Raw genomic sequence first — 26468 nt, 5'->3', positions numbered from 1 at the left:
CAAAAGGCGTTTTGTGTAGCGCTTTGCGGGTGTGTGCGTGCGGCTGTGTGTGTGTGTGTGTGTGTGTGTGGTCTATGCTGCTCCCTGGGCTTTGATAGACATTTGCCCAGGTGTGAGTGAGTGTGGACAACATAAAGTTGTGACTCTGTGGGTGGAGGGGAGCGGGAGTTTGACTAGCAGCTTGTTATTGTTGTTGCCACTGACAGACATTTTAATTGAAAAGGAGTGCATGTTGTTGTTGTTGTTGCTGACTTGAGCTTTGCAGCAATATTATAAAATGTGCAATTTGTTGTCTGCATAAATTTAAAGCTTTAATTAGCTTGTCGAGACTGCTTTAATGTTTAAGATATGTATGTGTCTGTGTGTGTGTGTGTGTGTGTGTGTAAGTAGCTTTGGGTTTGACATGCTAATTAACTGTTGGATTGGGTGTTGGATTTAACTTTTTGTTGCTTTTCGCTTTGGCGCTGCTGCCCAACTCGCTTTTGATATGTGAGGCATTTGGTAAATATGCTATGGGATTTTTTCTATTCTATTCACTCTTGTTGCTGTTGCTGTTGCTGCTGCTGCTATTCTATGCTAATTAGTTTTGTCAGGCAAATGACAAAATGTTTTTAGCTTTATTTACATTTTGCAGGTGTAACTTTGAAAAGGATTGCTCGCACAAAAGGATACCTATGTATACATGCTGTGCGCTTAGGGGATTAAAAATATATTTTGGCATTTTGTGACACTGCATTTAATTTTGTCTAAGCGCCCCAAAGTGATTGCCTGGCCTGGCTTTAAATGGAACTACAAATTAATTGCCGCATTTCGAAATTAATTCCTCTGGCACAAAAGTTAATTGCGGCTGTTAAAATTAAACTCATGTGTAAGTGGAAGCTGAGCAGGCTCAATTGGCCTCAATTGGCTAATACGAAAATTTCGAATAAAAAAACTACGCATTAAATATTAAATATTAGCGCAGTAAAATTAATTGAATGCACAATTTTATGCTAAGCTCGTTTATTATTTACGTTAACTGGCTTTCTACCCTTTTGTAAAGTTTATAATTTTCTTTAGTTTAGCTTTGCAACTTCTGCTAACTAGGCCTTCCAGCTCAGCGAAGTTTGAAAGCAAGCTGTTTATATATAATCAGAATCAGTCTTTCTATATGTTAATGCATTAGTTTTTGTTGCTGCTAAATGGGCCAAACTGCTGTTTTTTGTGTTGTGCATATTTATTTTACACTACATTGAACGGCGTTCACCTTTCAATCTTCTGGCGTTGCCTTTGATTTGCCCCAACGAGCTACTAAAAATTTGTCGGCTGGGCAAAAGTTTGTGTTGGGTTTAAGTTTATTTTATACACTCTGGTCTGCTAATTTGGACGCTGGGAGGGTTTATAAATTCAATGGGCCTGTCACAGCTTGAGGCAGTGCTCAATGAATTATTGGCCTGGTTGCAGCAAAAGTAGAAAAAAGCAAGGAATGAAATAAAAAAGGAAGCATCAAATGGGGACTAGGGGGGAAGTGAAATGGCCAACAACATTTAACGCAATAGCACGGAAAATCGATGACAATTCAGGCGTTGATAATTTTCCTCCCCCCGCTCTGCCATCCTCTCTGTCTCTGTCTGTGTGTGTGTGTAAAAAAAAGCAGCAACAATATCCCAACTTAAGCAATTTCCTACAATTTTCCAGCGACTAGAAGCATGTTCATATGGGAATACCCCAGTCAGTCAGTCAGCCAGTCAGTCAGTCGGGCAGTCAGTTAGTCAGTGAGGCAGCGAGGCAGCGAGGACGAATTGTTTGAACCATGGAACGTGAATTAGTGTGACTGCCGGTCTGGCAGCTGGCAGCTGCTTGCGACTGCGACTTGGTTTTAGTGTGTGACCCATTAGAATGATCGTTGTCGATGTTGTACGTGCAGCGGCTGATATATGTGACCCGGTTGGCTACTGGTTACTGTTTCAAGCCTTCGGACTAGCAGCGCTCTCTCTCGCTCGCTCGCTCGCTCGCTCGACGGGGCTGTAAAGTGGCGCTAACAAACTCAAATGTTGGCCATTGCCAGCAAACTAGCCAGCCAGGCAGTCAGTGAGGCAGGCAACTGCAATTGATTGCACTTTATAACGTGCGGTTTCCGGTAGACATTACCCGCTTTGCTGCAGCCACATTATCCGGGCTGTGCGAGTGGGAGCCAGCAGCAGGAGCAGCAGCAGCCAGGATGCCCCTAATGTCTTTTGCCCCATACTATACGCGATGAATAAATGAGCACTTGTCTAGAGTCCTTGTGTCCCTCTGTCCTTCTCTGTGTTTGTGTGTGTGTGTGGGTCTCAACCAAAATGGCAGCAAGAAAAATTATCCCAGATATTGTCTAGCAATTTAGCTGATTAAGCTGATGGATGTAAAGTAGCGAAAAGCAGCGCAAAATGATGTTGCCAGCGATTAGAGACAGCACAAAGAGTGAGACAGAGAGAGAGAGAGAGCGAAAGAGTCGATAGAAAAGGGTTAATGCGATTTCAACTGTGACATCGGTGCTTTGCTTCGGTCATCCCTTTTCGCTAGTCAAGCACACACACACACACATTCGAAGGATATGCGCACTTTGTAGTCAAGTTTGCCACACTTTGTATTTGTCTCTTCGATTCCAAGTATCTTTATTGCGAATTTAATTATTTTGCAGCGTATTTTAAGCTTCTGCTCTATCGCTTGACATTTGGTTGACTTTCAGCTGGCGGAGCTGGAGCTTATCGCGAACATAAATTGCCACTGCTTACTCACCGGCACCACATGGTTCTTGGCTCCCCAGCAGATGGGCTTGAAGCTGCCCTTGCGTGTGGCTTCTTGAAATTCACCAAATTGATTTTCCCAATCGTAGGATATTAGACGTGCCTCCAGTGTCATGCCAGCCAATTCGGGCGGTGATGAAATCAGCACGGGATTTGAGTCACTGCAAAAGACGCAAAGGCAAAATAACATTATTAACTTTATTATTATTGTCAACTTTGATTAGGACTTAAAATTTATTACAGCAACTCCCCCCTGCCCAGCCGAAAATAAAGGCGCTTTGCCAAACATTTTCGAGTAACTTCGTCTGCGTTGAGTTGGGTTCGGAGTTGGAGTTGGAGCCTGCTAAGTTGGTAAGTCGGCGCAGATTTACGCCGCGTATTACGCCGGCTGAGGCTGAGTGGCAGCACTGCGGGGTAAGAAGCTGCTGCGCAGAAACTTGAGCTAATTAATCTTTTAGATTTTCATTTGTGACGCGTCAAATACGTTACTTTCTTTCTCAGTTACTGTTTTTTTTTTTGCTTTCTTTGGTATGCCAAGGGTGACGCGACCAAACGAAATAAAAACCGCACACGAATAAAGCACGAAGCAGACAAAGCCAGCCAGGCAGGCAAGTAGCAAAGAGAGAAAAAAATAAAATAAAGCCCAACAAATGGGCCAAAAGTGTAAAACCTCAGAGCAGTTGGCAGTTGGCAGCTGGCGCTGCGGCAAACAGTGGCGTGGTTATCACACTTTTGACAAGGGATGTGATTGGAACTGTTTGCACAACTTGCAATGACTAATGCTGAGGCTTAGAAGATAATTTCAATGCAACTGCAACAACCCCCTAATCAAACTGAATAAGCATAACTAAGCTTGTTTCATGATTTTTAAATATTTGGATTTATCATTTTGATTTTAAAGTCAAGCTGCTTCCATCTGCTTTAAAGAACTGAAGCAAATATTTGATTTTCGTTGGATTAAGGATAAATTGCTGTGTGATATGTGACTAAATGAAATATTGAAGCCATTCAATCAAACAATTTAAAGCTGCATAAATTTGATCGTTTTTAATTAAACCATTTGTTGTCTTAATATTTAATTGAAAATGGAAAATTAATTAAGCAAAAATTACTATGTTAAAATTGAATCAATCTCCATCTAATCCTTTCAGCTCACTTATCGTTCTGGGCAGCTCAAATTAAATTGGGTAGATGCACAAAATATTTATTTTATTAAAACCAAATACACCAAATAAAAAAAAAAACGATGAACCTCTAAATGTTTGGAATATTTAATTCCAGCTTGAAAGGGTTGGGAAGCTGACTGAAGGTTGGTTTGAAATTGACTCAAATTTCTCAATAATTACAAATCTTAAATTCTAATATACGAGTCTATAATTAATCATTTTGGCTTTGTTAGTTCCCCTTTTAAAGTTGAACAGCCGCCACTGGTCAACTCATGCAATATAAATTCCTTATACATTCATTTCATTTCATTCATTCTCTCCATTCACTCATTTCGCTTCGTTTCGTTTGCGCGTTCTATGATTGCTTGTCCTACCCCCTCCCCCTTCCGCCTACACAATTTTGTACCCGTGGCCGTCTCGAGCCGCCCTTACAATTAAGCTAATTAATTTTGTTCTTTGGCAAGCATTACGAAAAATGTTGCTTTAATTTTCTAGCAGCACTAAAAACATCAGCGAACGCACATTTGCTTTTGTTGTAACTGTTTCCGTGTGCTTTGTATGTGTGTGTGTGTGTGTGGTGTCTGAATCCTTTGCAAGCCGCAAACAAATCTCTTTTAATTAATTTATGATTCCACTCAATTCGCATCGAGGGTTGTCTGATATCACAGACAGTCAAAGCTGTGAAAAGAGGGAGAGGGCTGGGGGGGTGAAGTGGCTGCTGCTGCTGCTGCAATGCACAAGCGAGAGCCGCAACAATTTGCGGTTGGCAACACGAAAAATATTAATGTCTGCGGATTGATTGCAGGCAACCACCCACCACCCACTCGCCACCACACACGCTGTGCCGCCCACAAAACTAAATGCTAGCCACTTGTATAAATCCCTTCCGTATCGATGTGTGTGTGTGTGTGTGTGTGGTCCATTGTGCGTACGTTAATAATAATAATAATGTACACATAAAATAAAATATTGCCTGCATATGTTCAATTGTTGTTGTTGTTGTTGTGACCTCATATCCTGTGCAGTCCTGTGCAGCCGCGTCTCGCTTTTTGACATGCACCCCGCTGAAGCTGAAGCTGGACAATGTTTTGTGGTTTATTGAGCGTACCGTTTGCTCGACGCGCTGCTAATATATCCGGACGGACACCGCGTGACCGACACACACGGCCGAGCCGGGCCGGGCCCTCCCTGCTCCTGTGGCCATAATAAATATAAATGCAGTGGCCGACGCACACACATCTGTTGCTAATGCTAAAAGGCAGATAGATTATGCTGATCTGATATGACGAGTACGCCCCCAAACGCGCTGTCCACAATGCCCAATGAACAAATGCCAGCCAGCCAGCCAGCCAGCCAGGGCTGCAAGCCCTCAGCATCCATCTGCATCAATCGGTTGGTTGGTTGGTTGTTTGGCCGTTTTAGTCTTATCGCTGTTGACTTCATTGGCACTCAGTATAATTAAAATTATGAGCCAGCAGCTTTAGCCGCAGCACGAAAGCCCTCTGACCCCACCACATTGTTGATTATAAAATCCAATAGCGCAGCCCAGCACACGTCACAATGCTCCAAAGCCAAAGCCAGCACAAAATGCATTTGGTAGCCGCAGCAGCAGCAGCAGCAGCCCCGCCGGGCTAGGCAACTGCATTGCGCTTTGCAGTGGGTTTATTTATGTAGCGTTATGTTGCTCATATGCGTGTGTGTGTGTGTGTGTGAGCCTGAAATTCAATTTTGAACTGGCATTGCAATTGCAATTGGCAGAACGACCAACAACTGGGCAACGGGCAATGGGCAATGGGCAGGCTCTGATGACAAATGAAAGCTAAAATTGCTCAAATGGGCAACTGTTGTTAGAAGCCAATGAGACAAAAGAGCTCGAAAGCTAAAGCATTGTTATGATATTGGATTAAATAACATGCAATTGTTCAACAATTGATGTACAGCAATTGGGCTTGTTGTTGCTAAATTAGCATGGATTGCATCCAGCCAGCTAAGCTATGGCATAATAGAAGTTTATGGGATTTAATAAATACGCAAAACAAAGCAAATTCATTTGATGCGGCATTAATTTGTATTAACTGCAGCGAAACATAATCAACGCGACTAATTAAAAATAAAATAATTATCAAAAAGCCTTTGGCAACGCTTAAGCGAGCGTCGTGTAATTAATGCTGTTGTTTAAAATATTATTAAAATAGCATTAAATGGACGCTCATTTAAAGGTGCCCACTCTAGTATTTAATAATCCTTTAAAAGCGCAGCCACATGCTGTCAAGCAATTTGATATCCTTGCGCCATTTGCAGTTGCAGGCAGAAAGGGAGATAAATAAAAATGAAAACACGTAATAAACGAAAATGTAACACAAGAAGTCATAAAGCAATAAAGGATATCAAGGCAAGCGTATCGGCGACTTAATGAGCCTCTGAGTAGGCAAAAGGCAAAGCAAAAGGCTTTATCGGCTGAGGCACCCCGGGGGGTGAGAGGGGCGTGGCAGTGCCTTAAATCATTAAGGCAAAAGGCATAATGAAGCCAATTTGCATAACCAGAAGAAAAATGGTGCACAACTTGAATAATTACTGTGATTTTAATGTTGGGTCATTTTTAAAACACACACACACACACCCAAGCACACACACACACTCATGCAATTAAAATTAATTTCAATGCCCTGAACAAGTGCGTAAATTGTAAAAACCACTATCACATTATTTGAGACGAACTCTGGTAAAAAAGCGAACGCAGGCAACAAAAACCCAAACGTAAATTAAGCCAATAACTGCATGGGCAACGCCTCTGTATGCGTGTGTGTGTGTGGCCGTATGATCAATGAAGCACAACCAGTGGCTGGTCAATGGCTGCCAGCTGCAATGAGCTCGAGCGCCTGCATTGTCCTGTGGCACGCCCAACGCCCAACGCCCAACGCCCAACTTGTCCACCCACCAATAAGCACGCTAACGACTTCAATGAGTTTTGCATGACGCTGACGCCGAGGACAATATTGCCATCCAGCCAGTCAGCCTGTCCATAACTCGACACTCCAGCTCTGCTTGCAATTGTATATGTATATGTGTGCGTGTGCGTGTGTGTGTGGGTGAGTTGGTCAATTGAGCTACAGTTAAACTGCCAACAATTTTGGCAGTGGCCTTACTTGAGTTTTGCCAGCTACTTGTTAACTTCTCTCTATGCACAAAATCTCTGCATATCCGATTTAATTGAATTTCGAGCATAAGCATCCTAGTCGAGAGAGCCGAGAGCCGAGAGCCGAGAGCCAAGAGGTTGCCTTGCCAACTGAGCTCTAATTACATTAGTGTAGTGCACCTCATTGGATTGACCCATGTGTCATTAGCTTATCGGTTATGAACAGCAGCTCAAATGGCCACAAAATTTTGCATAGTTGTAACTCTAAGCAGCTTAATAATCTACATAGATTTCGATACATGCGTGTGTGTGTGTGTTTTACTATTACACTATGGGCAATTTCAACAACAAACTATACCAAAGTCTAAACCAAATTAATGCATGCGCAATTCATCGAGAGGATTTTTTATAGAGCGTCAAGTTGGCAGCCTCTAAATTCAGCTGTCATTCATCTGAAATGTTGGCTTATAATTGCATTTTTGAATTGCAAACACTTTTGCCACGCAATAATTAAAATTAGCTATGCGTAGACCAATGTACTCTATATAGTTATAGTTGACTGGATAATTGATATTAAACGCATTATAACTCTAATAGTAAAAAAAGATATTGAAGATGCTTATTATTAATAATTAAATAAAAAAATAAAAACACTTGAGTAAATATTATATATTTATATATATATATATTATTTTAGCTTCAATCCTAGGTAAATCATATTCCAATCGCTTACTTTAATTTTGCTCAACAGCCTCGTTTTTGATGAGACTGTTGCCATTCGCAAATTGAAATCGGCACACTAATCAGCTTAATTATCTTTCCAAGTGAATTCAGTAAAAAAAGAGACATAGTCATAATAAACAAGCAAAGGCTAGAGCCGTGCTTTCTATTTATTGTCTGTTCATCTAGTTTTTGTCATTGTTTAATTAAACCCGAAGCATTCAAGCGGTTTTTGTGGTCCGGCCAGACCAGACCAGAGCAGACAGAGCTGCCCCAGAGGCAAAGCTTTCAGGCCACGTTGTTGTACCTGGGACATCATTGTGTGCTATGCTCTTATGCGGGAGTAGTTGAAAAACAACTATGGAAATTTCATTATTATTGTTTTTGTTGCTGTTGTTGTTGTTGTTGATTGTGTTGTTGTTGGATTGTTGAGTTTTCATTATGAATTTTAATCCTCATATCGCATTCGCACTTTCGGTTCAGGCACATGCAGCCAGGCTGAACCCATTAAGCGTTACAAAATTGCAGCAGCCATAATAACTGACCAAAAACAGTAGCAACAAGGGCAAAAACAACAGCACAGCAATAATAATGCCAGTGCACTGCATGCCATTGTATAAAGTAAACAACAACAAACGCGTTAAACAACAACAACAACAACAACAACAGTAACTCCCAGACCGAGCCATAACGACAGACAATTGCAAATGACTTTATCAATTCATGTCGATTTTCGGTGTACGCAATATAGCCTCGGTATGCCTATGTGTGGGTGTGCGTGTGTGTGTGTGTGTGGTCCATGAATGAACATTGTGCGGCAGTGTCAGGACAAAAAGCCAATGTATGGCAGGCCCTCACAATCACTTACAACAACACAGCAAACAATGACGACAGCAATAAACGAGTGAACAGCAACAAAAAAAAAATATCGAATATATGTATGGAATATTGAAAACTGTCGATGCAAAGGAAAATCATTGAAATGTGCCTATGATAGATATCAGTCTGAAAAGCCTCACAGATGATCTAATACAAGAGACTGAGAGAGAGAGTTGAAAATCGGAGTCATGAATGCCAGTTAAACGCTTTTACATGCGTCTCAACACTTCCCAGCCCAGGTGAGTGACAGTTAAAGCATCGGAGACTTGAGCAAGTTGCCACAATTTTCATTTGCAGCTTGTTGCTACCTCTGCTCAACTTATTTAAGGCTTTGTTTCCGCTTCCACTTTGGCACGCTGTCTTAATCAATTTATGCCATTTGCGTCAGGCAACGAAAGCAATAAGCAAAGAATGTAGTCCTTACCATAGAAAATTATCTTTGATTTTCTCTTGACCCTCGCTACTGTGTCAATAGGAAGTGATTAATAGAGCGAGTGGCGCGTGGCGCCCCCAAGTCCCAACCTCCAACACACAAATACAAATACTTGACTCTGGCAGCTGGTCATCAATTCAAAATGAATCTCGTGACTTTTTGTATTCGTGTTTAATTTCGACTAATTTTCAAGCTACGCTTTAATTCAACATTTATGGCCCCGAGGTGATTATGCTTCAACGCATCTGAATTCAAGAGTCAAGAGCTACTAGCTCGGGCTGCCTGGCTGCCTGGCTGAATGGAAATGAACTATACTTGGCTGGCCTGGCCTAGCCTGGCTGTTTGCTTAGCACTCGGGGTTAATGGAAATCAATATTTTCTAAATAGAACCTAGGCGTGCTGACTGAGTTTTGTGGTTTATTGGTTGCCTGTGCCCTCGCTTGGCATATTCTCCTCATTTATTTTTCCACATTCGCAATTAGAGTACACAGTATACAAGCAGTTCATTTTCCAATTGTTTGATGGGTAAATAGTACTTCAAGCCGCAGCAGATGCCACCACACAAACCCACTCGGAGCTGCGTTAAACTCATTGCTCTTTGTTGTTGCCTGAGTCAGCTGCGACTTCGTTAGGTGATTTGGTTATGCAACAACATCATTAAATCACCAATTACTTTAGTCAACAGAGAAATAAACCGAATTTCCTTATACACAAGAGCGAACGTCGAGTGGATGGCGGTGGCTGCTGCTTCTACTGCTGCTGCTGCTGCTGTTGGCTGCGTATGCAACTGCACCGTGGCCAAATTGTGATTCAGATGCGAATGCGGATGCTGATTGCTGAAATTTGCATTTATGCTTGAATAATCATTGTATAAGTTGCTAAATCAGTTATGAATTTATGAATAAAATTTATAAAGCCTTCGATGAATGAATCTAATTGATTGTAAATATTGTCAATTAGGAGTTTACACCGTTGAATTGGGGAATTTCAAAAGCTACAGCTACAGTTGAACTTATCGATAGTATCGATTAATTAAATGGACTTTAAGTTTGAATTGAGTCAATTTTTTCGACAAACTAACACTATAGACTATAGATTCGAATAGATAATAAAGCTTTATGGACAATAAATCGATAAATGATTGAATTCTTAATTTTCTTGCTCATTTATGCAAGCAGATTCCCATTAATTATTATTGATCAAGTGCATTCTGCAAAGGCTTTTGTCCCTTATTTCAATTTCTCTTCACTTCTGTCAATTCTCATTTGACTTATCAGGCGACTTTCGTTCCCATTGTTCGCTCCAGACTGCACAGTATGGTGCTTAATGTAAAATTCCAACCCATACACCCATACATATATAAAAAAATGTATTGTATGAAATTCGTAAGCAAAAAATATGGTATAGTATAGTATAGTATAGTAAGTAGGAGCAGCGCGGGACTTACGTGGCGAGTTGCTCGATGCCAAGTGAATGCAACACTGTGGGTAGGCTGGGAAGTGAGTGACACGTTGTCAGTTTCTTTTGGCGTGGATAGTAAAGTGTCAGCACGGTGCAGCTTTCTTCCTTCATTGTGAGGCCACCTGTAAAGGGAAAAGGCGAGCAAACGAAATGCATAAGAAATGCAGCGGAAACAAAAGCAGTACAACAAATATATATCGCAGTATAAACCGACAAAAGGCAGAAAAGAAAATATGAAATGCTATGAAATAAAGGGAAAAATTTCGCACGGTTGACAACACACAAAATGCAAAAAAGTTCCGCGCTCTGGCGATGACGAGGACAGTTTCCTGGCCAGCCAGCCAGCCAGCCAGGTAAGTTGCACCCCAACGTGTTTTTTTTTTGAAGAACTGCCGCCTCACTGGCTATGAACAAAAGGCAAAATTATGCGTCCGTTGGCGGCGGCGGCGCCAACTCATAATAATATTGCACAAGACGTCATTGGTTGGTAGCTGTTTGCGTTGGCAGCAGCAGCAGCTGCAGCCTGAACAGCAGCAGCAATACCCATCAACAACACCATCGTCGTCGTCGTCGTCGTCGCATCAGCATTGCTTTATTTGAGTTGGAAAGCTTTCCAGCTTTATATTTGCAACGCATACGCCTGGCTGCCTATTTACTGCTGCTGCAAGTCTTTATCTATATCTGTGTCTATATCTGTCTATTTGTGCTTGCGTTTAGTGCAACATCGTTAGGTTTTGTCTATTACGACTCGAGTCTGTGTGTGTCTCCATAGAGTTGCACTCAATTGTTGCCACTGCGTTCATTCACTTACTACAGATTGCAATTTGTCTGCGTTGCTTGTGCAGCAAGCAAGAAAGTCAAATTTACGTTAGATTTGTATACAGAACACTCTGCCCAATGGAGATTCATTTTAATGACCAGACCAGGCTGCAAATGACCAACTACAATGTAGAATCAGTCGTCAGTCGTTTTATTGCAAGTCAAACAGAAGCAGAAGTGCAATCGTTAATTCTTCACTTTAACAAACGTTTAATATTTATAAACAACTTTATTAACTATTTAAATGCTTCACATTTTTAATTGCTTCCTCTTTGCGCTGCCTCTTTCTATCTCTTTCTGTGTCGCTTCTTAGTGCTGTCTGTCACATTGTCCACTTTGCTGGGTACTTACACAGCTGTCAGTTGCGCTGTCGCTGCAGGCTTTGCACCCAACATAACAATCAGTTCTTTTGCCCATAAACTACCGCTCCCCCCGCCCCAGAGTGGCACGCCCACAACTTCCCATGTTACCTTCACGGCCGCTTAACACCTGGCAGTCTTCGTGCTAAGTGAAATGTTTCAATGTCTTGGTTTATGTATTTTACAATGACGTCGTAGGAGCAGCAGCTCGAGCTCCATTGCTCCAGTCCAGTTTCCGCTCGAGCTCATGCAACTGCAATGCATCTACTGTTGCCTACTTCTTGGCGCCCTTTTTGCATTTCGTGCGCTTTTACCATTTGCTGCAGCACAGCATAACGGTGCCTGGCTCTGCTGCCGCTGCCGTTGCTGTCGCATATCGTTTGGGCTGATTTAAATGTGTCATAACGAGGACTACGTAGGCAACGACAACAGCACGCCACTTGGCTGGCTGGCTGGGGCACATTTTTGCACTTTTGCTCACTACAATTGCAATTGCAATTGCAATGGCTGTGCTTGCAATTTTTATTTACTCTTCACATAGATACACATTATGTGTATATGTGTGTGTATATGTTTTTGTATGTGCAGCACTTACCCAGCGTAATTGCCTTTCGTGACGAACTGTCATAAATGCATTCGGCGATGAGTCTATCGCCAGGCATGGAATGCACCGATTGTGGTAGACGTCGAAAGTCCTGATATGCCACATCTATATTGCTGTCGTGTGCAATTGGCAGAAGCTCCTCGGTTTGTCGTATCTGCAAAGTTAGTTTGCTCATTAGCATTGGCTTTTGCCGATTTACCCCAGCCCGCGGGCGGGGATAAGGGGGGCTGTACTCACCTGACGCAGCTTGACTTCCTTGCCGATTTGGTGAGTGCGCATCATGACCGCAAAAATGTTGATGCCCTGAGCGGGGAATGCATAGCCGGTGCAATCCTCAATGCATTGGCCCTCGGATATCACACGCTTCTGTCCCGGCGGTATAATGTGGCGCCAATTGGGATCCATGCCTGCAAATGTTGAGAGAGCGTGTGTAGAATGCTTTTAATTAACGCTTTCGACTTTCGACTACGGCAGCGAGCTTCATCAAAAGCTTTGCTGGTTAGCATGGCACACACACGAACACATCCATACACCACCCACCACCCACAATGCTATCCAGCCACAATCAACGTTGCTGCTTTGGCACTCTATTTAACTTTGAACGTTGATTTTTTAATTCGATTTGGCGTAAAACGTGTAATTACATTTTAATTGCTGCTTTTGATGTTTGTTAACAACTTTGTCAATGCAGCGCAATGTGCAGACTAAACGACAAGCGAACACCTACGCCCCACACACACACACACACGAACACACACACGCTTGGCATATCAATTAGAAATCTTTGTAGTCTCTCTCGGAAAAATTAAATTTTTTGGCGAAATTGAATTATGCATTTGCCTTGGCTTAAATGCTTGCTCATTTGCCTTTTAGCTGTTTGCTGTCTCAATTAGTTAAATGTTGTGGAATATTGCGCATACGCCACGTTATACATGCATACATGAGAGGCAAGTGCAATTAGGGACGCGTGTCGCTTGGCTTGTTGAAACAAAAAATATTTGAAATTCATGTATTGTACATTGCTCTCATTGCTGTCGCGCTCGTTGTTGCTGCTGCTGTTGCTGTTGCCACTGTTTGGCATTTCCATTGTTGTGCGTGGGTGGCTTGTGAGTATGCCAATCAAAATATTCGCGGCAAATGCTTCGCATTGCTGGCAAGCAACCCTTCCCCAACTTGCTGCATGCCCCACACTCAGACTGGCAATTGATTTCGTTATACTTTGCTTCATTCTTTTTTTTTTTTTGTATTTTCATTTTTATTTTTTATTATTGTTGTGTGCCAGTAAATCCGCGTAGCTTTTACCTTTTTTATACATTTTTTTATTGTTATTATTTTAGCTACGTTGGTGGAGGCGGCGGCTACGGCGGCGCAGGCCGAAGTTGAATGTGTGTGTGTGTATTTATGGCTTGGTTATGCTCAACTTGCAACATGTGTAGAGGCAACATTCCAAAATGACATACGTGCAGTTAGTTGATTGTGCCAGGGAATGCAATTTTAATGCTATACTCGTAAAATGTGATTTAATTTGCTGCCAGCCAGCCAGCCAGCCCCACACAAATTGCTTAAATCGATAGCCCTAAATGTCAAAAATGCAACGGCAAGAAAATTGCTCGGAAATTGTTTGCAAGTGTCAAGCGTATAATTTGCTTAAAGTACATTTATAATTTCATTTAATTCACCACACATGCCACAGTTAGTTGCAAGCCCAACATTGTGACCTGAATTTTTCCAAAACGCCGCGCATATTGTTGTGTCAAATGCGAATTTAGTCAATATTTGCCAGTCGAAGCCGCAATACAAAAAGAATGCTAATCAAATTGCGAAAAAAAATCAAGAGCTCCAGAGCGTGGGCGGCACAAAGTGAAGAGAAATTGAATTTCTGTCAGCTGTGTGCGCGTGTGACACAAATTGCCATTTAAAATAATTAGAAAAGTTGCAGCCAATTTTGATATAGTCACCAGTTTGCATTGGCATGGCCCCGTGTTCGCTGTCAACCAAGTGGCGTGTGCAACACTCGCATGCTGCATATGCAACAGCAGAAGCAGCAGCAGCAGCAGCAGGAGCGTTAAAAATCGATTTGAAAAATATGCAGTTATGAATTGCTGCTGTTGTCTGGCCAAATCAAATAGAAATAGAGCCACCTCCCTAACTCAAACTCAAACTCAAAGCCAAAACGTTGCGTTGCTTTGGCCAATATTGAATTTGATTTTGAATGGAAATTGGCAAAAAGCAGCAAATAAATAGTGAGATAGCAAGAGAGCGAGCGCGAGCGAGAGAGAGCAACTAATTTCTATATGTTAGTGATTGAAAACGATTTCGCTTTAATTTCTATATTACGTATACGGCCCCGCTGCAACATCAACGATTGGCAAACGTTGTTGGCACTTTAATTTAGCAACATTTGATAAACGCGCTCGAATTGTAATTTCAAATTAAATTGATGATATTTTGTATATTGTATATTTTGTTTCTGTCGCCCTAATTCCCTACGCTACACCGCGTCTCGCATATTTGATTGATTTAGCCAGCATGACATTTTGTGAAATGACCAGCAGCAGGCCTTTAAAGCCAACTTGTAATTGTAACTGTGTAACTGTAATTGAAAATTGATTTAGGCATCAAATAAAATAGAACAAATATTCAAACTGCTGCAGCCATGCAGCGTGCTATGAAAATTAATAGTTATAATAACCATGGCAAATATGCCAATGCAAACTGCAAAAAACTTTGCTCTCCACCCCGAGGCAAGCGACAATTTTATTGGCTACAAAATGTAGCAGCAATTTCGGCTTTTCAACTGATATGCAATATTCAAATTGATATTTTATGCAGGCCGGCTTATGAAGCTTTTGCGCCATGGCAACTAATTTAAGCTTGCTAAATTAAATGCAGACAGACAGCAAAAAAATTGAAATCGTTGAGTATTTTTAGCAATTTCAAATAATCAAAGCAAATATTATGCAAAGCTAATTGAAGTTGCCTAATTGCCAATGTAAACAAATGAAAAAAAGTGCAGCACAGAGAGCAAAAGAAAAGTAAATAACTATTAAATTGTTTTTATTGTTTTGCACTTTAAACTGCTGTTGACAAATGAGATTTGTGCAACTTCAATACATATATAAATATATATGTATATATATTGTTTAAACAATGGCTTAAGCTGTAAGCAGTAAGCTCTGCTTGCTCTGCTGGGGCACCAAGGTGGCATAAAAACTCTGCTGTGTCCGCAAGCCGCAACAGCATTAATCAAAGCGACATTGCATACACCAGGGCGCTATATCAATAACCAATTAAATTGAAATTAAATTTTGCGCAAGAGCGCGAGCGAGAAAGCGAGAGCGAGAGCAGACGCAGACAGTCAGATAGATTACCCAGTGGGGCAGGCTGGGCGTGCGTCTGGGGGGCATACAGAGCAATTTCACAGCTACTTATGCGTATGTATCGAACAGCTTTGGCATATCCTTGTAGCGCCCAAAAACGTAATTCAATTTATAACGAGCCGGCTACATTTTATTTCTTTTTGTTTTACTGTATATAGAATAATTCCGACTGTACGTGTGTGTGTGTCTGTATACATTTTTATTTATTGACTGCTCTGCTGTGTGTGGTATGCGTTAAATTCCAATTAAATATTTCAATAGCAATGGCAACTGGGCGGCCATAAGAACCACCCAAGCCCCCATAAGACTCTTGGCTAAAGCGGCGCTCAAAATATAAATTCCATTTTCATTTTCATTTAGAGTTTTTATGTAAGACGCTCTTAGAAATTGCACAATATCAAAATGTATTAATCTACGGCTAGTACGCCGTAATGCTACGGAAGTTTTGGCAACACCTACCCACCTAACCAAAAAGAAAAACCCAAAAAAACAAGAAGGCATTGACGAAAGCGTAAGCTGACGAGGCTTGCTCGCACGCTACTCGCTTCCTGTATGGCTTATTCGCCAACTTCTACACACACACACACATATATAAGAGGGGTCGGGGTCCCAACTGTGTTGGCCATGTCTCTGTGCGGTTGTAACAAAGTTATATTGGTTTGCGTGACTGTGAACAAAAGTAAAATAGCAATTACAATAACAACAAGAGCAACATGGCGACCACAGTGTCTTCTGGCCACAGGCAAACACAAAAACCAAATGCCCTAGCACAACGACAACAACCAGCAGCAACAGCAGCAGCAGCAGTTGAAGTTGGAGCAGCAGCAGAACAATAAAAGCCAGCAGAGAGTTGCAAGGTTAAAACAAAACAAAATACACAGAAAATAAAATAAAAATAGAAAACAAATTGTAAAGTGAAATTAGTATTTTAGTTATCCTGTGCGCAGTCAGAGCAATATATATTCGACAAAAAACCAAGAGCAAGAGAGGCAGAGAGCGAGTGCGAGGGAGTGGGCGTGAGTCAGACAACTTGAAAATTTGTTTAAGCCTCAGCCTAGGCAGGTGGCTTACATAGAAAAAGCGCTTGCCAGTGCTTGTCCGATAAATTAATAAATGAAAAACAGCACAGTGGAGTAAAAGCTTAAAAACAGGCTGCGAATTTGCCACAAATGAGCAAAAACCCTCACAGAATTATAGCTATAAGCTCAAGCTGAGTGATTTTTTACAAGCACTTGCCTGCTGTAAACTTAATGAGTTGCACAAGTTGATAAGCTGCATATAAATTGTTTATGCGCGCAGTCCATTTAACCCAAGAAACATAAAACTATTAAGTTTTTGGCTGGTCATGCTTATGAGATTGCAGTATTTAGCAGGCACGCTATTTATGTTTAGCTCAAGAATTTAAAATGAATACTGCTTAAGGTAGAAAAATATTGTAGCAAACACTCGCCAGTGCGAGTTATGTTGATCTCAAATTGAAGAAGAGCGCTCAAAATAAACTCAATATAGAATTAAACTTAGAGCAAATATATTATATATACAATATTGTAAAACGATTTAATACAATAAAATATAACAATAGCGCGATAAGCCTAATTTTTTATTTTTTTTATTTATTTTAATTGTAGCCTAGAATTAAATTGTCAAGGAAATAAAAAGTGAAGGCGAAACAATCAGTGCTGCCAACTTTTGATCAGGGAAAAAAACTGTTTTTGACTTGAAGCAAGGCCTAAAAAACGGAATCTCAGAAAGAAAACAGCTGATGGGAAATTGAGTGAATAAATGGGAAAATTGGAGAAAAAGTCAGGGATAATGTTATGTTATAAATGTAATTTTCTTAAAATTATTAAATTTTATGTCAGCGACCTTTTTTATGTCATCAATGGAAGATTGAAAAAGCTGCTTTCATTTTCAAAAAAGCCAGAATTCCCGCCAGTATTTTCCTGGCGAATTTTTCCTGCTTTTGACGGTTGAAAAAGTCCACATCTGGCCGATAAAAAATTAAGTTAGCATCACTGGACACAAAATAAATTTCTCGATAAAATAAAATCTGCGATAACTAGCAAAATAATGATTAATTTAATGTTTGGCTCAGGTAAATCTTGTTCGAAAATTGATGTTATGATTATCTTGCAGTTTAACTGATAAAAAGCTTTTTGATAATAGATACTGATAAGCTGGCAAGTGTTTCGGATGAGCCAAACAATATTCTTCTTTTAACTCTTCTATCTTTTCCTAAACGAATATTTTGTTCATTTATATAAGCTGAAGAGCTCGAACATTTGAAGCAATTTTTGACTAATAAATTCACTTTATAAATGGTCTGGCCCTGTTTGCTGTGGGTGCCTGTGAGGCGCATTTAATAAGCAATTAAAATAGATTTCTATTGTACAAAATTGTGAATGCAGTCTGAGCATTGAGACAATGGCAAACTCTTTGTTGCTGGAACTGTTCCGCCAGGACACACCTTTAACCAGCACATCAACGGAACAAGAGCGAGAGCGAGATAGCATCGCATACATAAAATTCATAAGCTTTTGTTTTACTAACCACCAATGCGGCTGTCCTGCTGTCAGTTTGCCAGCTAGAGCAACTCCCAGCAGCAGCAGCAACAGAAGCAGCAGAAGCAGCAGCAGCCAGCAGTGTGTGTCGTTTTTGGTCTCGGCAATCTCATAAATTGCATGACATGAGTTGCATATATGCCAGCTCCCGTTGCATAAAACATATACACACATACAAATAGACGCTGCACAGCTGCAGGCAACAGCCACACACACAGACACAGAGACACACATGCATACATACTATACTATATGCTATATGCTATATGGGCAAACTTACCGATTGACAATATGCCAGCGTCATTTGGTCGCAGCACGTGCGTAAAGTAGATTTTCAAACCAGAATTATCCGCCATTTGTCTGGCATGCAATTGGGCAAAGTCCGGCTTCAAATTGTTATAATGGGTCTCCATTAAATAATATTTGGCCTGTCGCGACTCAATCGGGTAGCCGGCTTCATGTGGATACGTAAAGCCCTGCAAAATGAGAAAAATACATAGAGAATATGAACATGAGCACGAGGACGAGAACGAGTAAGAGCTTGACTGAATGGGTGTGAGCTCGAGTGTTTGGCATAAAACAAAAGCCCCCAAAACGTACAAATATGGCTTATGGAGTGTTGTTTGTTTTACATATATGTACATGCCATTATGTACACATACATACATGCATTTGTATGCTTGTATATGTATAAGTATGGTAAATGGAGGACGGAAGTTGATGCCATGGTCATGTGCAATTTAAATGCACAACAGCAGCAAACCTTTGCCATTCAATTGCATTGCATTGCTCTGCACAAGAGCGCCCCCTGGCGGCCTCAAATACTGCAACAGCAGCAGCAGCAGCAGCAGCGCACATGGCACTGCATTATGGCGCTCCTGTGATGAAATTATGAAAAGCATAGCCAAAAAGATTCCAAAAATAAAAAAGAAAAGGGCAGAAGGCCAAGCTATTTCTTTATTGCGATACTCTGACCATCGAGCGGGCATAACAATTTAATAGCTCGATAGAACTAACTAGGTCCACAACTAACTACAAAGTATTGGAAATGGTAGCTACTTATAGAAGAGCACCTATGCTTGAGATTTGTGATTTTCGTGGTGAAGAACATGTAGTGATTTCACCAATTGTAGAACAAGAAACAATACAGTCGGGTGTTGGTGAATTTATTAGTGATTGGTAAAGCTGTTGGTGTGATTGGTTCACCAATCTTTTGTATGGGATGTATCTAGCCCATGACATCAGCATGGTAATTTCACCAATGTTTCGTAAGGGTGGTGATCAGTGAAGGTACTAGGTGTTCAAATTTGTTGGCTATTTCATCAATTAAAGAGCATGCAGTGACTTCACCAATGCTTGATATTGCAGAAGTAGAAGAAGAAACATCACAGTCGGGTGTTGGTAAATTTACTGATGACATGTTATGTCAATTTTTTAGATATATAATATGTAGTAGAATCAGAGCTGGTGTTCTTGAGATTTATGATTTTGTTGGTGATATCATCAATAAGGAGCATGCAGTAATTACACCACTGTTAGCTATTGCAGAAGTAGAACAAATTACAATTCAGTCGGGTGTTGATGAATTTATTAATGATTGGTGAAGTCGTTGAAGTGAATTTATACTGCCCATGTTAAGTTCACCAATCATTTGTAGCTCGTTAATTTCACCAATGATTTGTATGGGCGGTAAAGCTACTACTGAGTCGTAGTGGGGGGTACAATTCGTCGTCGCCCAACTAGAACTCCACTACCGAGAATCGACTCTTATGGTCCATTGACTATCTAGATGAAGAGTACCTCAATATTCGTGGTGTTCTAGGTGCATCGCTTTACTTATATTTTGTGTTGAAAGGAACCATTTGCGAAGGTTAAATTAATATTGCATGGTTATGGCTCTGACGTTGATGGTTGTGGGGGCATTGGGATGAGTTCAGTTCAGTTCAGACTGAGCTCAGCTCAGTTAAGTTGAAGTTTTCAGTGGTGTGGGGTGTGAGATGGTAAAAAATCAGTTGCTTACCTCGCTGCCCCGCGACCAGGAGGCAACAATGGCATTGCATGCCAGCGGTATGGAACGGGCGCCCATGCACTGTCTGCCCTGCTCGCGTGCCAGCTCCTCCAGCTCCGCGTGTGAGCCTTGGCATTCGTGGAGCGTTATATGCTGCAAGTAGTGTACGCTGGACGATGAATCATAAATCGGCTCGTACTGTTGGTTGTCGGTTGTCGTTGCCCATGAAAAGAAAATGAACAGTGAATGGTGAATGGTGAGCAATGTGGAAAAGAGATAACGTAATCGCCCCAAGAGCGCCAAGTAACATCAGAGCGAGAGGCGAGTATAAAATAAATTTTTAATATTTCAATTTGGTTATGCCGAGGCCGAAGCCGAGGCGGAGACATGCAGACAATGCAGCCAAAACGAATTCCATCCGCATGCTGAATGCTCTCAATGCACTTGGCCTCAATTATGCATTGTTATTTAATAACGTTTAGCCATTGGCGATGGCGATGGCGCTGCTTACCCGTATGAGATGGTGCTTGCGATTGATATCCTCCAGCTTAAACATCTTGCACCAGAACAATGGCGCGTCGCCGCCCGGCAGCTCCACGTCCTCATTGCGTAGCTCGAGCACACGAACGCGCTCATCATGTGGCGCGGGCATCTGCATCTGGGCGCGCTGCATCAGCACCATGGGTCGATATGGTCGAAAGGCGCGCTCCGGGTCGGGCAGCGTGCCGGGACGCACGGAGCCGTGAGGTGGATCCTGCGAGTGATACATATACAGCAAGCGCATCGTGTCGTTCTGCAAAAAAAAAAGCAAAATGCAAAGAGGTGAGCATAATGGAGAGTTGAAAAATGTGTAAAAAATTAGTGACCAAAAGGGCTGCACAAAATGGCGTTATAATGGCGTTGCCAGCAAGCAAACGCCACCGAGCAACAACAACAACGACGACGTCTGTAGCAACAACGACAATAATGTCGCTGCTGACGTGTACACGGATTGTCTGAGTTTGACGTGTATGTGTAACGCTAAATTAAGTACGGAAAAAAAAAGAGTTGCATGGCGCGTAGTGAGCAACGGAAGGAAACGGAAGTCGCCTTGCGGCCATTGGCAGCTGTGGGCAGGTGCTGTTTGTTGTTTGGTCAGCTGCACAGCCACGTTGCCAGGCTCGTGCATTTTAATGTAGCCAGACTGCCAAGAGTTTGAGTTGGGCTATGGTTTAAAAGTTGCTTAAGCGACGTTATTAATTAATGGAGTTTTTACTGAGTTAACTAAACTCAGGCTGGCAAATAGTAGCTGAGCAAAATTAGCAAGTACTTTAAATGTTGATCAACAGTTTTCATTAGATAGAAGCAAAAGTAGTGTATATATTATTCGGTATTTTATTATTTAATACATGTAGAGCAAAATTTAGTGTTGGAAAAATCTGCTTAGAATTTCCACCAACAGTAAATCAATCCAAATTAGCCACAAGCTCTAGATACAGCTCGACTAAATAATCGACACATATTGCTTATTAAGAGGTCAACGAAAAAAAGATTGATTGGTCCCAATCCTAACTTAATATTTTAAATAATTAAGTTTCTTTAAGCACTGCTTACTCAAATCTAGAGATTTCCAACCTAATAATGTCAAAAAAATAAAAATAAGGAAATAGTTGGGTTGGGTTAGGTAGACCGGTAGACCACCTAACAGTGGCCTCATATAGATCATTGTTGGTCCTTAGTGTTGCAGGAGTCTGTCACGGAGCGTTTAGGTGTTGTTTAGTTCGTTTAATATGTTGACGCTTTTTGCAAACCTCAGCAGCGAGCCGGGACTTAGCCTTGCTGCTGCTTTTAGAGTGGGTATCAAATAGTTTAATAGCTTAAAAAATAAATTTTGTAAGCCGTCAGCGTACTAAAAATTGCATTAAATCATTTAAATTACAGGACAAGACTTATCCTAAGTTAATAAGCCTTTATACAACAAAGTCGATAGAATTTGATAATACTTAAGCATGAAGCTCGGAAGGTAAAATGCGCGTTGTAAGCAAAACTAAGCAAATTAATAAACAAAAAATCTTTTAAAATATTTATAAGCATTGTAGGTTTTATTTTCATCAACTATTTTGCTCAAAGTTTAAAGCTGTAAGTGATTTCTGCATTGCATTAGTTGCTATTTTGAAAAGAACCTACGCAAACCAATAAAAAATCACTTAACTTAATTGCTTAACCTTTTTAATGCATTTGCCCATGTTGCCAAACTTCACACACACACAAGCAATCTCACATAGAGTGCTGTAAGCCAGCTTAAGCATTACCAAATTTGCAGTTACACTCTCGTAATTTTTCATTCGCTTTGCTAACACGCCAGCGCACTCGTCTTGACTTTAATTTACACGTCTAGTGCACACACACCACTCAAGCTCGCACACACAGGCACACACACTGCTGCGTATACATGTATTTACATCTAGCTGCTACTCCATGCTGAGCTTTCTTTTTGTTTAATGCATGTGGCTTGCATGTATTTTTCATTTGCCACGTAGTTTTAATTGGTAAACCCCAAATTAAAGCTTTCATTAAAGAATCACAACACGACGGTCGTCGTTGCGTTGCGTCGGATGAAATGTGCCCGCCAGCAGGAAGTTTCGCATAGAGGTCTGACCAGCTCCACTCTCCCCTCTCCCCTCTCCCCTCTCGCTCGTCCCTAGCGCGTTCTCTTGCTTTAGCACTGCTGTTTGTGCTTGACTCGTACGCCTCTGGGGGCTTTTGGAAGCCAACAGTCAGCTGTCATTGTGTGCATGTCATGTGCACGTGTGTGTTGTGTTTACGTGTCTATGTGTGCGACACAAAAGCAACAACTGCAACTGCAACAGCAAGAGCAACAACTAAGCGGGAGGTTGCGGAAGGAATTTGAAACAAAACAAAAAAAAAACTGAAAATACTTCAGCCCCGTGCGCGGCGGCGTCCATTTGAATTCATTGTGGCAAAGTGCCCATTGTAGCTGTTAAGTGGAACTGTAGCAGCATGTTCGACAATTGACGGCAAGGCCAGAGAGGTCAGCATAGTCACTGCCCATGTCCCAGAACAACAACAACAACAACAACAACAGCAACGACGACAACGACAGCGACAACACCAACAACGAGTCCTTGTCCACTTGTTCATTTTGCCAGCCAACGAGGAGACAATACTTTAATTAACAAATCCCTTTCCCCCAAAAGTCTGCAGCAGCGCAAGCACAAAATACAAAAAAGAATTTAAACCTTTACAAATGAGTCGGTTGGCCGCTATCCTGGCAAACACTGCGGGCGGTGATGGCAAACGCGCTAACCGGCCGGCAATCGCCCAGCAACAGCAACAGCAACAACAAACCAGAGAGACAGAGACAGCAACAACAACAACAATAACAACAACAGTTTTAAAACATTTGCCGTGCGACAGGCACAGCACAGAAGTCATTAACGTGGCTACGGCGCTACTGGACATGGCCCAGTTGTAAAAACATGACCACTGTATAAAAAAAAAAACACCAACGAACAGTCAGTCACAAAAAACACATGGAAAAGGTGTGAAATAATCGACTAGCCAATGCACTAACAAGATGGGAGCTTGCAAAGAGGAAGAGCTCTTAACATTCAGTTAGGAATTCATAAAAAAAATATCTATATGAGAAATGTTTAGAATATATTTATTAAACAAGGCCTTGATATGATAGATGCATCTGAATAAAAGAACAAATTTTAAAATTAAATTGCTGTTAAGTTGCTTTCAAATTTCTGAGCCATTACTCAAGCTGGAAGTTTCAATTATTTAAATGATGCTTAAGCTAGCATAAGATAATGTATATGATGTACGTAATAATATGACTTTTATATATGCTAAAACTTTAAGCCTTAAGCTCACTCAATTTTCGAATTTTAAATTTAAGTTTTTGCATTTTAAACCATTAATAACTTCCAGCGCTTGTGTGCAAATATGTCGAAATCCAATTTGATGGGCATTTTTGAACCCTTCATAAATAATGCACATGCCTTAAATAACTTAGGGTAGTCGGCACCTAGAAACAAAGTGTGAAAAAGCCTGCGACGAACTATGCTCACGCACACATAGAGCCAGGAGCAGGGAGAAAACAAAATCAACACAACAGCTGGTTGAGACGGCAACTAGAATGAAATGAAAAGCTTCGGCAAGGATTACAACCAAAAATTAATGAAAGCAAACTGGCTGCGGTCATTTGGCGTGTGGTCAACGCTCGGCCTGGAACTTAATTGCCAAAGACGTTGTGAGTGTGTGTGTGTGTGTGTGTGTGTGTGTGCGTGTGCGTGTGTGTAAGGACTACAGGTGGGCTGCACTTTGGTGACTCTTGTGTTGTGGCTAATTGTAAAAGGCGCCGGCACAGGCATTCATTAGAGCCACTTGGTTACGGCCCCAAAAAAAGAGGAAATAAAAAACTGCCAGTTGTACTTAACGCTTCGCTGAGTTTTAATGCAGACACTCCAGGAACATTCAGGCTTTTGCTTAACTAACAAAAATTTCAGACTAGTCAGTTGCTTTGTAAGACATTCAAAAATTGTATGATTTAATATTCGATTGGAGAATGCTGGCGCATAGACATGCGGCGCTAACTCCGCGACTGCAGGGTGCCAGCAATTACAAGGAATGGCGTCAGAAGATTGAGCTGCAGCTGCGCATCCGACACTGGTGGTCCGCAGTGCTGTCGACGCCTAAGCCGGTGGAGCAGAGCTTCGAAAATGTTGGCGCAGTTTTATTTGTGGCCTCGCCCAAGCGCATTTATTTGCAAACATCGCCAACTATGGTGGGTACACAGCTTTTTCCCTAACATTTATCATTTTGTGTTGTGCTGCAGGATCGCAAGGTGAGGCGCTTTCTGTGTCATTACATAAATCCAGATATACTGCCCGATAAATTCTTTGAGAAGAGTGTGCCCGCAATTTGGTTTGAATTGCGCTGCAAGTATTCGAATCGCAAATGCAAAAGATTGAAGCAAGCAGCGGCTAAAATATAAATTGAAGGCACAAGTTATTACACGAAGGACACTGAGTGAGGGTGCAGCTAGTTCGGCAGCTATAACTGATTTTAAATTGTTCTTATGTTTGAGTTGAGTTGAGTTTCGTTTTATGTAAAGTTTGTCAATAGAAATTCATGCTATCAATATAATTCAGTTTGTCTGTATTTATATTCGAGCGCTGTAGTTATTGTCTACAGCTCGCTTGAAAGTTAATCCGCTTACTCAACGTTTCTACTCTGTTGCTCTTTTGCCAACTTTACAAGCATATTAATGTTGTTGCCCTTTTGTTGTTGCAGTTGCAATTGTTATAGCACTTGGCTCTAGCATTTACGGTTGTTGCCTTTGTGTTTTGCCATCTCAACGCGTTTTAATAATGCGCTCTCTCTCTCTCTCTCGCTCGCTTTAGCTTTGTCCCAAAAGCGCAAATGAAATGCATGTACGGCAGCCCCGAACACGGCTAATGGGCAATGGTCAAGTGAGCAGCTTAGGTCATTGCAGTTTACTGCTTTGGCTGGGGCCAGGGCCAGCAGAACACAAAACTTGGTCTTTGCCAAGCTTGTTTAATGTGCACGTAATTGAAATGCATTTACAATTGAATTATAAATAGAACAAAATACACACACACACACACACACACAGTAACACATAAATTCGCACGCTTGTTGAAAGTGCCCCCCACCCCCTGCTCAACCATTACCACGCCTTGGCTTTGTTAAACTTTCAGCAGCAGTTGAGCTGCCTCTTAAGAGCAGCAGCCATCCAGCCAGGTTGCAATCAAATCAAGCGTTCCCCAGAAACATTTCAAAAAGGTGTCTCTCTTTCTCTACTGCCACCTGTGTATTTGTATGTGTGTGTGCCATAGTCACGTCGGCCGTTTTAGACTCTTGTGAGCTTGGCCTATAGGAATCGTTTGCAACGATGCTGCCAATGCAATCATCAATGGCTTTTTCGTGCGCTATTTGCAACGTGTGGCCTGCAACTTTCCCGACAGCTGATTTCAATAACTAATATGCAAAGTGCTTGCCACTCCCCCTCCCCCCCCTCACACGCCTTGCATAAAGGCCCAGTCTGTTGCAGTTTTTGTGTTGAGCTCTAATTGCCGTGTCAGTCGCTCTGATTGCCAGCAGAACTTTTGACCAGCTAGTTGATGCTGACGTCTTTCATATGCAAGT

General features: G+C 41.5%; 2 protein-coding genes across 2 annotated transcripts in view; one reads left to right on the top strand and one right to left on the bottom strand.

The window, feature by feature from the left end:
* The window catches only part of LOC108600372 (MOXD1 homolog 2), a 117496-nt gene that overhangs the window by 3095 nt on the left and 87933 nt on the right, over positions 1-26468 (bottom strand). The window contains exons 5-11 of the mRNA XM_017987909.2: positions 20803-21084; positions 20304-20489; positions 18564-18759; positions 12580-12749; positions 12334-12496; positions 10547-10682; positions 2758-2926 (exon numbers count right to left, since the gene is read on the bottom strand). Of these exons, the coding sequence (XP_017843398.2) occupies positions 2758-2926; positions 10547-10682; positions 12334-12496; positions 12580-12749; positions 18564-18759; positions 20304-20489; positions 20803-21084 (1302 nt within the window). The remainder of the gene's footprint in view (positions 1-2757; positions 2927-10546; positions 10683-12333; positions 12497-12579; positions 12750-18563; positions 18760-20303; positions 20490-20802; positions 21085-26468) is intronic.
* Positions 24802-25433, top strand: LOC108600373 (maker766). The gene is made up of 2 exons (XM_017987911.2): positions 24802-25083; positions 25135-25433. Exons 1-2 carry the CDS (start codon positions 24865-24867, stop codon positions 25291-25293), a joined length of 378 nt encoding a protein of 125 aa, XP_017843400.2. The 5' UTR covers positions 24802-24864; the 3' UTR covers positions 25294-25433.

The sequence above is a fragment of the Drosophila busckii genome, chromosome 3L (genome assembly GCF_011750605.1).
Source record: "Drosophila busckii strain San Diego stock center, stock number 13000-0081.31 chromosome 3L, ASM1175060v1, whole genome shotgun sequence".
NCBI lineage: Eukaryota > Metazoa > Arthropoda > Insecta > Diptera > Drosophilidae > Drosophila > Drosophila busckii.
This window is presented reverse-complemented; position numbering and strand designations above follow the sequence as displayed.

Coding starts and splice junctions, on each gene's coding strand:
- LOC108600373 (XM_017987911.2), top strand. CDS start 24,865: ATGCTGGCGCATAGACATGCGGCGCTAACTCCGCGACTGCAGGGTGCC. Junction 25,084..25,134: donor TGCAAACATCGCCAACTATG/GTGGGTACACAG, acceptor GTTGTGCTGCAG/GATCGCAAGGTGAGGCGCTT.